This window comes from Sebastes umbrosus, chromosome 1 (genome assembly GCF_015220745.1).
Source record: "Sebastes umbrosus isolate fSebUmb1 chromosome 1, fSebUmb1.pri, whole genome shotgun sequence".
Classification (NCBI taxonomy): Eukaryota; Metazoa; Chordata; class Actinopteri; order Perciformes; family Sebastidae; genus Sebastes; species Sebastes umbrosus.
In genome coordinates, this window is record NC_051269.1 from 1,768,790 (window position 1) to 1,783,462 (window position 14,673).

At 44.6% G+C, this 14,673-nt stretch overlaps 1 protein-coding gene across 1 annotated transcript in view; it reads left to right on the forward strand.

The window, feature by feature from the left end:
• The window catches only part of ptprt (protein tyrosine phosphatase receptor type T), a 382,622-nt gene that overhangs the window by 340,184 nt on the left and 27,765 nt on the right, over positions 1-14,673 (forward strand). Inside the window, 4 exon segments of the mRNA XM_037782155.1 lie at positions 8,618-8,694; positions 11,757-11,793; positions 12,287-12,384; positions 13,929-14,045. Of these exon segments, the coding sequence (XP_037638083.1) occupies positions 8,618-8,694; positions 11,757-11,793; positions 12,287-12,384; positions 13,929-14,045 (329 nt within the window).

Here is a 14,673-nt window from a genome sequence, read left to right on the forward strand (position 1 = left end):
CGTCAGTGAGCTCGGAGCTCCGGAGGGAGTTAACTGATTAAGTCTATCTGTGACAGACACAATCCTGCTTAGTGGCTGCTGAAAGAGGAGGAGGAGGAGGAGAGAGGAAGGTGGGATAGCAGAGGAAAACATCTTGTTCAGCACTTTCAACTTTCAGCTGCTGTGAGCGTTTTCTTCTTCTTCTTCTTCTTCTTCTTCTTCTTCTTCTTCTCTGTGAAATACATCACATATATACATATATATATATTTATATATATATATATAAATATATATATATATATAGTGTATATAATAGCTAAAGCTCCATCTGTTTAACAGAGTTGTGCCTGTTTAAGGAGGATTGTGTTTCAAACATTTGTTTCTCATGTTTGTCTACATGGAGGTGTGATTCCTCCTGCTTTATGGAGGTCAACACTCTCGTGGTTCTCCAGAGCATCCAGCTAGTGTCTCTTTAAAGGGACTGTTTGTAACTTTTTAAGCGCATAAATGTAGCGGGTCGCCACACATGCGCGTTCGCATATGCGCGCTCGCGTGTGGCCGGAGCCTCGTCTCCGCTGCCTGCTTACCTTCACTCAGACAGAGCGCGCGTTCTCGCGTACTCGCTCCACCTCTACTAGACGTGAACGCGCGCTCACTCCACTTTGCAGAAGAATTAGTTTAGCTCTGAGAATATCTAGTGAATGTACAGGGGACGTTTGTGCAGAAATAACGGCTGCAGCTCCTCCAGACCAACAGAGGTTTCCCGTGTCTTGTGAAGTGATGGGGCTCCTCCACGTGTTACGTTGTCGTCTCGTTACCGACCGGGTGCCGGTGTCTCCCTGCGGCTGCGGTCGGGAGGCGATAACGTAACTCATTGAGTAGCCCTGCTGCCTGAGCCTACGCTGAGGCAGGGAAAGCCAACACTAGGATCAGCAGTGATTCATGGAGAGACCTTTGTCTGGTCAACTAACATTACTGCCAAGCAGCTGAAATATAGAGTGATATTGTGCTTTTAGCTGACGTCTGTCGCCTCACTGTTTTGAGCGATGCTCGTCCATGTCTATTTAGAGCGAGCAAGCGCGAGCTCGACGCTGACTTTCGTTGATTTCAAGGCCACAGGTGTCACTGTTAACAAGCATTTCTGAAAGTTACAAATAGTCCCTTTAAACATCTGAGTGACGATGAATGAAGGGAAGGACAGTGCGCTTCATATCTTCGGGTGTTTTCACATCTAGTCCTTTTTAAATGAAGCAAACTCAGTCCTCTTAACGTGGACCAAAAGAAAAGGGACTCAGTTGAGGTTCTGGTCCACTTCAGCTCTGATGGGTCCTCAGTCCTCCTTCTGTTCACACTATAGTTCGTCCCTTCATCACCGTTGGTCAATGCTTCCCCTTCAGTGACATGTTTAGGGCTGGAACAGGTGCTTCCACACAGAATACTGTCCAGTTGGTTGTAAAAGTGGCATGTGTCTTTTATGGCAGTTTTTCTCATTGTATTGCGTGTGGTGAAGTACTTTTGACGTAGTTGTTTTACTGTGACGCGGCGCTGTAGTGCAGTCCTAATGAAGCCCCTCGCTTTCATATGAACTGAAGTTGGAAAATTGAAAAAAAAAAAATGGGTTGGGTTAACACCAGTGACGGATGACTTCACTTGGACTCGAGCCTTTTGACTTGAACATACTTGATACCTTCCCCCAAATCCAAAGATTAGAATGATGTTCTTTAAAAAGTGTGTCCCAAATCAGTTCACTTCCTCAGATCCACTGTGTTGGAACCGATCATACAGCATCCCGTCACGTTTCAGGAGAAACCATGAAGACCTAGCGTTACCTTACTGAGCGCCAGTTAGAAAACAAACAATGATACCAAAGATCATCAAAAACTGTGTGGTGGTCAACAAAAACAAACAGTATTTAAAACGTCTGGGTGGGAAATGACAGGAAATGACAGGCAGAGAAGCAAATAGCATCCGATTTAGTGACGAGCACATTTTGAATTGTTTAAGACTCAAAACTCAAAGTTGAGGACTTGACTTGAGACTTTAGTGCAAAGACTTGAGACTTGGTCCCACCTCTGATAAAGGGGGATGTGTGATGTGGTATTTTAATAGCAGAAATCTCCCATCATGCATCTAATGGTCATTCCCACCACTGTATGATAGTGTGAGATCTCCTCTAGTCTCTCTCCAGCTTTGTAACATCAAACCTTTATTGAAGAGTTCTTGTCTCTCCGTCACACTCTCCTGGAAACACACTGGAATATATGAACTGCCTCATGGCTCAAGTGACCAGAATCTGTCTGCAGCAGCTTGATAAGGGTTTAGTTCAGTACCAGTGACCCAACCAACACTTTGTCCAGAGCTATAAACAACAAGAAGCTCAGCCATCACGGTTGAGCTGCACCCTCCGTTATGATGCTGTTTACTACAGCCACGTTTGATTAGCTGCACAGTTCTATTATCATTATTATTATAGTTACATGATGTGTGGTGAAAGTACTTTTATTCAGGGTGAGGAGTAAACGTCTCAAACAGCCATCAGTTATATACAGTATACATCTCTAGACGATGATTGAATCCCAGGAGGAAGGTTGAGAGAGCAGAAAGCCTCACTAGTCTCTGATACATACAGTAGCTCAGTGAAGGTCACAGATCATTTAAATCCCCAAATATGATCCAAGCCGGGTCGTGCAGGTTAGAAGGATTTCATTAGTACTGTTTTCAGTGGAGGATTTTAGCATTATATAACCTAAGTACCTCTTAAATGTCTTTTGCCTCATCGAGCGAGAACAATGTGGGGTAGACGGCGGCCTTCTGAAGAAATGAAAGAGCAGTTTGAGCAGAATGACTCCATAGATTATCTCCGGCTCCAATTAGGAGAGTTCACTATATGATGTGGGTATTACTGTTGGTGATCTGAAAAGTCATCCTGACCTCTGACCTCAGAGCAGCTCATGGTGGCAGTCATTAGGCTCTGGTGCTCTTCTGCTGCAGACTCTCAGTTCATAACATCTGATCTGAGGTCTGCAAATTACAGCAGCTCTCTGCTGCATTCAGCTGCTGCTGCTGCTGCACATCTAAAAACACAGAAAACAGGCCAGTCTGTCTGATACCACCTCGTCTGGACCTCCACCAGCTCACCACAACCACAACCACTTTACTGACAGGAGGAGAGGAGAGGAGAGGAGAGGAGAGGAGAGGAGAGGGGAGAGGAGAGGGGAAAGAAGAGGAGAGGAGAGGAGAGGGGAGAGGAGATGGGAGAGAAGAGGAGGGGAGAGGAGCAAAGAGGAGAGGAGAGGAGAGGAGGTGAGGAGAGGAGAGGAGAGGAGAGGAGAGGAGAGGAGAGGTCATATATATGACTTCAATATATATATGATGAGGATGACTTCAGGCTGCAGTGGCTCCTCTAAACACTTACTAACCTGAGTGTGACACCAGAATCATTATTAAACTTCCTGTATTCTTTGTTCACGCAAACACGGATTACACTAATTAAAATAAATATTCAACACACACACACACACACACACACTCTGTCAGCCTCTTCAAACCTGTGGCCTGTGTCCAGATCTGCAGTGTTTGCAGACCAGCACCTCCTGCCATCGTAGCCCAATTAGAGGCTCCCTCCCTGGGCTGAGAGAGGAAGAGAGGGCCCCTCCCTCCAGCCGGCCTCACGGCGCTGGCTCTGCTGTTATGACAGCCTCTGACACCAGCACAGTGTAATTACTGCTGTCTGAAGGAGAGAGGAGGAGGAGGAGGAGGAGGAGGAGGAAGACAAGAGAGCAGAATCAGACGGGAGGAGGAGGAAGAAATGAAATGGAAGTAGAAAAAGAGGCACATGAGACAGAGGAAGAGGAGGAGAAGAAGAAGAAGTCAGAAGAGAGAGAAAGAGCAGCAGGCTGGCAGACAGACGACCTCCTGTTGTTTGTTTTTACATGCAGTGTGTGTGTGTGTGTGTGTGTGTGTGAGCTGATAGCTGATGACAGTATCTTGTACCAGCAGAGTGGAGTCATGCTGCCGTCATTGTTTCCTCTCAGCCGGAGCTGAAAATGAGTCTGATAGGAGCTGAAGTGATTCTCCTGAAGGTGATCTGATAATCAATGCGGGATTCATTGTGTTATTATTATATTATTATATATATTATTAGTGGTGGAGATGAACACCCCCGTTGATACGTTGCTGGGGTAAGTCCTGGGAAAGGAAGAGAGGATAGCGTAGCATAGGCCCCGAGGGGAAGCACCGAGAGACAGGAGGTCATTTAGACTTGGAGGTCAGCGACAGTAATAATTACAGTACAGTAATGTCATGTTTGGCGGTACGTACGTCAGTGATTAGTGTTTACTACTGTTGCCAGGCAACCTACTTTCCTTTCCGGTACCTCGTTGACTTCTTGCTTATCAACAGAATATTTAGTTATTTCGCCTCCTGGTGGTTCGGAGCATACTGCAACGAACAACATGCATAAACGCCTCCGTGCATGCTCGTAGTGCGCGCGCCATCTACGGAGGCCCATGCCAACTACGGAGGCCCACGCCATCTACTGAGGTCCATGCCAACTACGGAGGCCCACGCCATCTACTGAGGCACACGCCATCTACGAATGCCCACGTCATCTACTGAGGCCCACGCCATCTACCGAGGCCCATGCCAACTACGGAGGCCCACGCCATCTACAAAAGCCCGCGCCATCTACAAAAGCCCGCGCCATCTACTGAGGGCCACGCCATCTACGAAAGCCCACGCCATCTACGAAAGACCACGCCATCTACTGAGGCCCACGCCATCTACAAAAGACCACGCCATCTACGAAGGCCCACACCATCTACTGAGGCCCACGCCATCTACGAAAGCCCACGTCATCTACTGAGGCCCACGCCATCTACGAAAGCCCACGCCATCTACGAAAGACAACGCCATCTACTGAGGCCCACGCCATCTACGAAAGACCACGCCATCTACTGAGGCCCACGCCATCTACGAAAGCCCACGCCATCTACGAAAGCCCACGCCATCTACCGAGGCCCACGCCATCTACGGAGGCCCACACCATCTACGAAAGCCAACGCCATCTACGGAGGCCCACGCCATCTACCGAGGCCCACGCCATCTACCGAGGCCCACGCCATCTACCGAGGCCCACGCCATCTACAGAGGCCCTCGCCATCTACAGAGGCCCACACCATCTACAGAGGCCCACGTCATCTACTGAGGCCCACGCCATCTATCGAGGCCCACACCACAGTGTCTCGCAAGAGTATAAACAAAGCATTACAGGATTTGGAGCTAGTCCTAGTTAAACGTTGTGTAACAGTGATACTCGTTACTATACTATACTATACTATACTATAGTACTATACTATACTATACTATACAATAGTACTATACATTGTACTATACTATAAAGGATCTTGCTTGTTTAAAAACCTTTTCTGCTACTTGTGATCGACTGTTGAAATCCTCAGTCTGTGTCAGCCATGAAGAGAACATTCACATATCTATTCTAAGATATTCACCACTAACAAAACATGTTAACAGCTAGTTGACACAGTGCCCCCCCCCGGACTGCAGGCAGCTAACGGACTGGAGGCAGCTAACAGACTGCAGGCGGCTAACAGGCCTGCCAGCTAGCTATGTGCCGACTATAATCAGCAAAGTCACTTCAAAGAACCACTGAGGTGATCCTCTTTGTATTCCCCCCCCCCCCAGTTGCCAGTTTTTTCTTCCCATCCCCACTCCTCTCCCAGCCATGATCCTCTTTCTTCCTCCTGCCACTTCACTCAGTTTGTTCTCCACCTCTTCTTTTACCTCTCTCCTGCTCTGCTCTTCTTGTGTTCTTCGTATCATCTCCCCTTCACCCTCCTCCTCTTCTCTCGTACGTCTCAGAGAGTGAAAATGAGAGAGGTGAACTGGATCACGTCAACACTAGAAAGAAAAAGACTCGGGGTGAGAGAAAAATAGAGATAATCAGACTAAAGCATGTCCGCTTCATCTGCAATTACCTGCTGTTGCTACGTTACGACTAAACCAAATCCTAACCAGCCCCGTGGCCGTCCTCATACTACGGACGGCTGTTAGAGCGCACAACTAAAGAACTGACATTCAAAGGGAACACATCTAGTTTAGGTGACTACTACTACTACTACTACTACAATAGTACTACTGTACTTTCACCACTGAGCAGTGGTTGTGCTGATATGAATGGCTCATAGATATCTGATATTCAGAGCAGGTCATATACAGTAAATCTTATATATTGTCTTGAAGTAGTAATATGCAAGATCGTTAATTAATTACTGTTATTCTGGTCAAATTCATTGACATTTTTAGTGTGCTCATTGCTCTGGTTTCAGCACCACTTCAGTCACCTGAAGGCCAGTCCCCACTACCAGATGTTTCAGATGTTTCAGATGTGTAAAATTAGAGAGCGCCCTCAGATAACGACAGGTTGTGTTAACTTTAACAGTTTAGTTCCTATAGGGTGTGGAGAGAAACAGCAACACCACACACCAACACATTCATTCATCAACAAGAGTCCCACTATCTTTTTAGGATGGATGGATGAAGTCATGGAGACACGTTATATAAACCCTGATGAACAAGGTGCTCCTCCAGCTCTAAGCTCCATCTTACTACTACTTCATGCTTCACGTGTAGCACTAGCTCATGCGTTAGCCGCGGCCACCATGACGGCGGTGGTTGTCCTTCCTTCTTCCGTCAGCTTGGTTCTCTATCGGCTGTCGTTCTTTCCCACGTGACTGCGTCATCAGCTGTCCTCGGGGTTCCCCACACACAACAGGATATCTGATCGTAAATATTCCACACGTTTAATATTTACGGTTTGAAGTGGGTGCGTCCAGGATGGACTTCAGAGTTGATCGGAGGATGTAAAAACACTCTGAACATACCTCACACCACAGGAACATCTGGAAAGATCTTCTTTAGAACCATCAAACAATCAGGACTCTGCTGACCATCGTCAGGAGGAATCAGGACCAGAATCAGGACCAGAATCAGGACCAGAATCAGCTGATTCAGGACCAGAATCAGCTGATTCTGGTGCAGTGTTGGACCCGGCATAACTTGTCTTGAATTTGTCGGGTTATATATTTGAAAAATGTGTTGATGCATTTAGAGTTTCTGTTTGTTCATCTGTCCAACCTAACAATGAATCTGAAACGGCCTGTGATATCTTCTAAAAACGGTTTCATATCAAAATACTTTTTTAAACAATCATTCCACACAGCTGGTTTTACTTCCTTCGTTATTCATTCTCTCCACAACACTTTATTTTTAGCTAACGGCTGATAACAGATGTTTGTGGGCAGCGCAGGTTGTTCAGGGTTTCAAGGTTTTCAAGGCACTATTAGGAGTGTGTTTGAGGTGCTCTTTAGCTAAAAAGAGAATATAGATTATTGTTAACCTCTACTGCTCAGTGTTCTTAGTGCTTTAAAACATCCAGCATGCACCAAGCACAACAGTGGACATTTGATTTTCCTAAATTGCCAGCGACTTGTGGGAGTAAACGTCAGCGGAGAGCGATGTGAATGGTGGACCGCATTGATTCAACCAACCAGCAGGAAGGGGTGAAAATAGAGACATTAATCAGAGAGTTTCTGTTGGTGGTCACTCTGCTGTTATTGGTTATGGATTATTGGATTCTCGTGTTTGCTGAGAGGCAGATCGTAATGGGAACAGTGTTCATCACCCTGACTTATTCAAACACTGTTGGCTATAAATCTGCATTAGGGAGTAGTGATGTGACGGTGAGGAAATCACACCGTTTAATAAATTAGTGACATCACCGGTGTAATGGATTACGCCGGTGTTACGGATTACACCAGTGTTACAGATTACACCGGTGTTACAGATTACACCGGACATTTAACAGGAAAAGATGACGCTCAAAATATGTGTACTTTGATCTTTACGGTTGGGTGGCGGTGTGTATGATCTATCTGGTCCAGCTTTCATCGCGAGGCCTCGCAGGGGTCTAACGTTACCTGGCATCGCTGCACCGCGCACACTGGCTGTGACCGTTCTGTCATGTAGGCCTACGTAATGTATTCGGTGTGTCACCGACCACCATGTAACACCGGTAACCCTGGCTACCGGGACAAGTCTATTAGGGAGTCCAGTAACAAATGTTTATAACTTGTGTGTTGTTCTGTCCTGCTCATTGAGCTCATCTGAATGGACCTGAAGTGAAAAAGATATTCGGAATGAAGTTGCTGAATGAAACCAGTGAACCAAACTGTGTGAGTTTACAGTCAGTAAATCAGAAATTGAGATTAAAGGAAGAGGGAACTATCCGGTCTATCAGTGATATGGTATTTCTATAGTTCTGGTTTGGTTCAGTTGAGACGGCTGAATCTACTTGTTAGGGAAAGGTTGTGTTCATGGGTGTTGGTAGAAGACGGGACAGACCAGATCTGTCTCATGACCTGCTGTGTTTGCTCAAACAAGACCTTCCTTTGCCACTGAAAGAAGACTGTCATGAGGTTGCTTGGTAGGTAAAGGTAAACTTAGTTTTGGTCCAGATGTTCTCCTAACGTTGGTTCCCAGTCCAGCCAGTTAGCTGCTCCAATCTGTGGGTAAATGTAACTTTAGGCCTGTTGTATTGTTGTGCTATCTGACCCCACAGACGACCACACCAGAGTCCGACTGCAGCTGCTGGACGGAGACCCCCACTCCGACTACATCAACGCCAATTATATCGACGTGAGTGTACACACACACACACACACGCACACACACACACACACACACACACACACACACGCACACACATATAGATTTGTACTTTAACCCTTGTGATGGCCTGGAGGGACCCTAACCCTGATCATATAGTAACCCTACATGGACCTAACCCTAGTAACCCTACATGGACCTAACCCTAGTAACCTCACATGGACCTAACCCTAGTAACCCTATATGGACCTAACCCTAGTAACCCTACATGGACCTAACCCTAGTAACCTCACATGGACCTAACCCTAGTAACCCCACATGGACCTAACCCTAGTAACCCTACATGGACCTAACCCTAGTAACCCTACATGGACCTAACCCTAGTATCCTCACATGGACCTAACCCTAGTAACCCTACATGGACCTAACCCTAGTATCCTCACATGGACCTAACCCTAGTAACCCTACATGGACCTAACCCTAGTAACCCTACATGGACCTAACCCTAGTAACCTCACATGGACCTAACCCTAGTAACCCTACATGGACCTAACCCTAGTAACCTCACATGGACCTAACCCTAGTAACCCTACATGGACCTAACCCTAGTAACCCTACATTGACCTAACCCTATTAACCTCACATGGACCTAACCCTAGTAACCTCACATGGACCTAACCCTAGTAACCCTACATGGACCTAACCCTATCAACCTCACATGGACCTAACCCTATCAACCTCACATGGACCTAACCCTAGTTCTAAATATCTGTTTGAGGAGGTGAAGGGACGCTCCTTTCTCTTTACAGAGATGGAAACATAAACACACCAGCTCACATGCAAGAAGTAAACGTAGAAATATTGGTGTCAGGTAGGGATGCACTGATACTGATCAGATATTGGGCTGATAATGACTCAAATAGCTGGATCGGGTATCATTGACAATTCAGTTGTATATGTCTATGTCAGTCTATGTGTACATACTATACATTATAGAGTGGAACCTTAATTCCTGTTTAAGTTTTGACCAATTTGTTGCTGCAACCCGTGGGATGGTGGGATGGTGGGTGATCCCGACCAACTTCACTGTCTTTCAGAGGCTGTAGCAGGTTCAGTTTTAGAGCTAGTGAAGGTTCAGATATCATATGGAACTAGAAAACCTGAGAATTACATGGCTACCAACCATGTCATGGTTGCAGAAATCTCCAAATGTCAAAAGTTTTTGATACCAAATCATAGCATGTCTTTTTCTATTGTGTTCCTCAAGGTCTTGGTGTCTTAATGTGGTATTTTGGAGGGATTATTGATCATTTTTACCAATTCTCCAGTGTAACAAATGGCATCAACACAAAGATTACTGCAATAACTCATGAGACATAGAGCATGGGGATGACCATTATATACTTATATTATAATGTTCTAAACCCTTTTATACTTTCACTGTTTATTGTAATTATTTAATTTCTGATTAATGACTAGAATAACTTGACCCACAGTGTACACCACTTCTATGTGACAACTACTGTTGACCTGCTATCTCCCCCTAAAGACCCCCTGTACCCCCCTAATACCCCTCCTAAAGACCCCCTGGACCCCCCTAGAAAAGACTAAAATGGCTCTATTGTGGGTCTCAGAGGGTTAAAAATGTTTACACCTAAATTTTAATTCCTGTTCATTTCGAAGTTTTTTTTTACCAAGTTGCTGCATGATAGTGATAACTAACAATTAGGTCAATTTATATCTGAGTATTTATTTGTCATGTTGTGTTTTACAAAGTTAGTTACTCTTTTAATTACCTGGCGACAGTTTTTCCTCTGTTGTATTTATTAGTATGATTTTGTGTGACCTCTTTGTAAAGCGTCCTTAGGTTTCTTGAAAGGCGCTATTTACGTCCAATTTATTATTATTATTAGTATTATTAACATTTAAGTCCAGCCCTACACATAACAGAAGGATCCAGTCACTTCCACACAGTGAAGCATACAGCTCATTAATTATCGGATCGGTACTCAGGATCTCTTGTCCTCCTTTCCTTATCCATCCCTCCATCCCTCCATCCATCCATCCATCCATCCATCCATCCATCAGTTTCCTCCTCCTCTCCTCTTTGCCCTCCGGGCGTCGTGCTTCACTTATCAGTTTAATCTCCTGCTCACAGCTGACTGTTGTAATAATGCTCTTAATGAATTTGGTACATGATGCTTATTTTCAATCAGTCTGCAGACACAATACATCCCCTCAGTGGGGATAACGGCGTGCTGCTAGCGTGGTGTTAATGACAATATGAGAGTGATAAATGTCTCATCTCAACAAGGTTATCTGTCTCATAGGGAGGTGGTGGGGAGGGGACAGGAGGGGGCTTATCATTGGTTTGAGAGTCAGAGCTTTTCATCTGTCCCGTGGAGGGAAAATTAAGATCCCTTCTATTATTTAATTTGATGTTTATTCAGAAAACGACCTTGAGTTGTTCTTCTCAGAGGAGAGCAGGGACCGCAGAGAGACGGGACAAATTAAAAGACAACAAAGGATGGAAGACAAAGACAGAGAGAAACTTAGACGCACCCGCTTCATATGTTATCGGCCCATTAAATGGGCATCATCAGCAGTTAGGGCCTGCTACACCTGCTGTGGTAGGCTCAGAAGGCCAGTGTCATCTATTCACATGGCTGATCACCGATTCGAAGACAACAAGACTGACCTCTAGTGGCCGTAGTAATTATGAAGGAGGTAAAGGAGGAAGTCAGGTGACGTAGTATAAAGAGTCGATGTAGGGAGGAGGACAGTAAAGTCAAATGATTAGAGGATGGAACGATGAAGGGATGAGGAGATGAGGAAGGAGAGACTGACGGAGGACAGGAGGGACAGAAAGAAGTGTTGTGTGGAAGTGTGGAAATCTGGGAAGACTGCAAATGGACGGTCTGGGAAAAGGTGAAAGACAGGAAGGAGAGCAGAAAATAAATGTAGAAAGAGGAGGTGAAAGACGAAAGACGACAATAATGTGGAAACAGGAAAAGAAACATGATAAAAAGAGAGAGAACATAAAGAGAAGGAGAAGAGAAGGATGGAGAGTTGACTGTGTTTCTGTCTCACAGGGCTACCACCGACCCAGACATTACATCGCCACGCAAGGTAATTAAACTGACATGGACGGTGTGTGTGTGTGTGAGTGTGTGTGCGTGTGTGTGTGTGTGTGTGTGTGTGTCGCAGCCACTTGGTAAACGCCGTCCTTTCGGGCTGGCAGACTATTACCACAACCTCCTAAATCTAAACCGCCGTATAAAATCCCCCCGACAAATTTAAGACCCCATTACCTCGAACCCACCAACCACTATCTGGGATTGATAGTGTGCGAGTGCACGTGTGTGTGTGTCTGTGTGTGTGCACGTGTGTGAGTGCACGTGTGTGCCTCTCCGTTCATGTGTGTGTGTGTTTGTCTGATGTACTTTTAAACGTTGGGATGAGGGTGTGTTCATAAATACATCTGAGTGTGTGTGTGTGTGTGTGTGTGTGTGTGTTTTTATATATCTAATGTGTGTGCGTGTGTGTGTGTGTGTGTGTGTGCGTGTGTGTGTGTGTGTGTTTTTATATATCTAATGTGTGTGCGTGTGTGTGTGTGTATCAGGGCCCATGCAGGAGACAGTGAGGGATTTCTGGAGGATGGTCTGGCAGGAAAACTCGGCCTCTATCGTCATGGTTACCAACCTGGTGGAGGTGGGCAGGGTGAGTTCATCATCCAAGAGATTACAACATGCGTGTGTAGAGTGTGTGTGTGTGTGTGTGTGTGTGTGTGTGTGTTCATATAATCTTAATTACATTTACAGTCCAATCAGAATGGAACCAATGGTTCTGTCTGATGCCAGATTTACTAACGATATCTGATAATATTGTGTGAGTGGTGTGAGGGGTTTGAGGGGTGTGAGGGATATGAGGGGTGTGAGGGGTGTGAGGGGTGGCGTGGGCCTGGCTGGAGGCTCCAGCTGGTGTTTGTGATGTCATCACAGGGGTATTGTGTAAGACGTCGGGGATGCTGAGGAATTTGTGACCATATTAGTTGGCTCTCGCTGAATTGATTAGCCGGCTGTTTGTAGGGGTTGGATCATTGGAATGTGGGGCGGCCGGACAAAGAATAGAAGGAAGGACTGTTCCTGCGTTATCTGCTATAAATAAACACTTCAAACTTACGAGCCGTGTCTGTTCAATAGTCAATCTTTTTAAAGGCTTAGTCTCTAGTTCCATTTGTCTTCAACATAATGTGGCGTGACGAACAGGATGGCAAACATGACAAACCTCGTTTATATATAAATATAAATATATCATTACACTGAGGTCAGAAACATTTTACCATTATGAAGAGACACTGAATACCTCGTTAGTTTGCACATTCCAACCTGAGCCATGATGGAAAGGAGAAGTTCAGTTTAGGCAACGTAAATACACTTTTATTTTAATTTCATTTTATTTTTTACTACTTAATTTACTCTTTTCTTAATGGAGCTTCCCAGCAAAAAGTATTTCACACGATTGTACTTGTATAACCGGTATGAAAATAAACATCTTGAATCTTGGATCTTGAATCTTGTAAGGACAGTTTTAAGCTCCACGCACTCAAGTAAGCAGGTTAGTCGGAGAAGCCGGGTTACGCAGGTAATCAGAGAACACGTTGCGTTGTAGTAACCTGGTTACTGTTAGTGTGTGTACATGCAACAGGTCAGTCATCAGGTCTTCCTCTGACCCTAACCTCTCCTTTAGAAGATCGCTGATTAGAAACCTGGTTAGTCATATACAGTTCATGTCCAGGAGAATCTGTGGATTCTCTCATTCTCCACCCTGATGAAGGAAACCGTGTCTCTCATTTACTCTATGTTGGAGAAATCAGCTTCCTGGAGAAAGCTGACTGTGACCCAGTTACTGAAAAGCATGTAAAGTGGAAAGCACCAACCCAGTCGCCAGAAAAAATGTTGTTTTTACAAACCACTGATACGCTGAATGTTGACGTTTCTCAACCAAAAATACGTTTCATAAATACGTTTCATATCAGCCTCGTATCACGCTAACAGAAACACACAATGCCACGAGGTCAACATTGTGAAATGATTGGTTTGATTTAGGCAACAAATCTACGGTTGTGAACACGGGACACAAACGAACAGCTGATTGTAACGTGAAAGTTAAACATAACTCAAGGGACAGTAACAGCGGTCTCTTGGATGATAGCCATGTGTTTGTTGGATTAAATCAAATTGTGTTTAAATGGTGTTTTCCAGGTGAAGTGTGTGCGCTACTGGCCAGATGAGACGGAGGTTTATGGAGACATCAAGGTGACCCTGATAGAAACCGAACCACTGGCTGAATACGTCATCAGGACGTTCACCGTCCAGAAGGTAACAACAAGTCAACATTAAAACTGACTGAATAGGATTTATAATACAGGGATCCTTACTGTGGCTGCATCATTATGGCCAAAATCATAATCATGATTATTTTCATCAATATTGAGATCACGATTATTTATCACGATTATTTATCACGATTATTTCTCACGATTATCACAATTTTTTTTTATTGCAAATTCACATTTAAATAAACAGAGAGCTGTTTTCAACTGTTAAATTTCAACTGTCAAGAATTCTAAATGTTATCCTTTTACTTTGTTATTGTCATCTATACTGGTTATTTGCAGAAAAACACACAATTCAAATAATTAGGAAATAAATTATGATTATTTTAGATAAAAAATAAGTTTTGGAATTAGTAGCGTTAAATATATATCTATCTGATTACAAATTTGCGGTTAAAACATATCCTTCAAACAACTGTAGTTATTCAAGTTTCTCACCAAAAACTCCATTTTACAAGATGACATTTGAACGCATCATGATCGTGTCATAATCTACCATCGGCCAATCCTCATTTTACTGAGTGGAGCTTGAACACATGGAGCTGTGTAGCCTGTAGTCACTGTGATCACTGAGCAGCGTGATGGGAATGAATTACAATATAATAACTTTC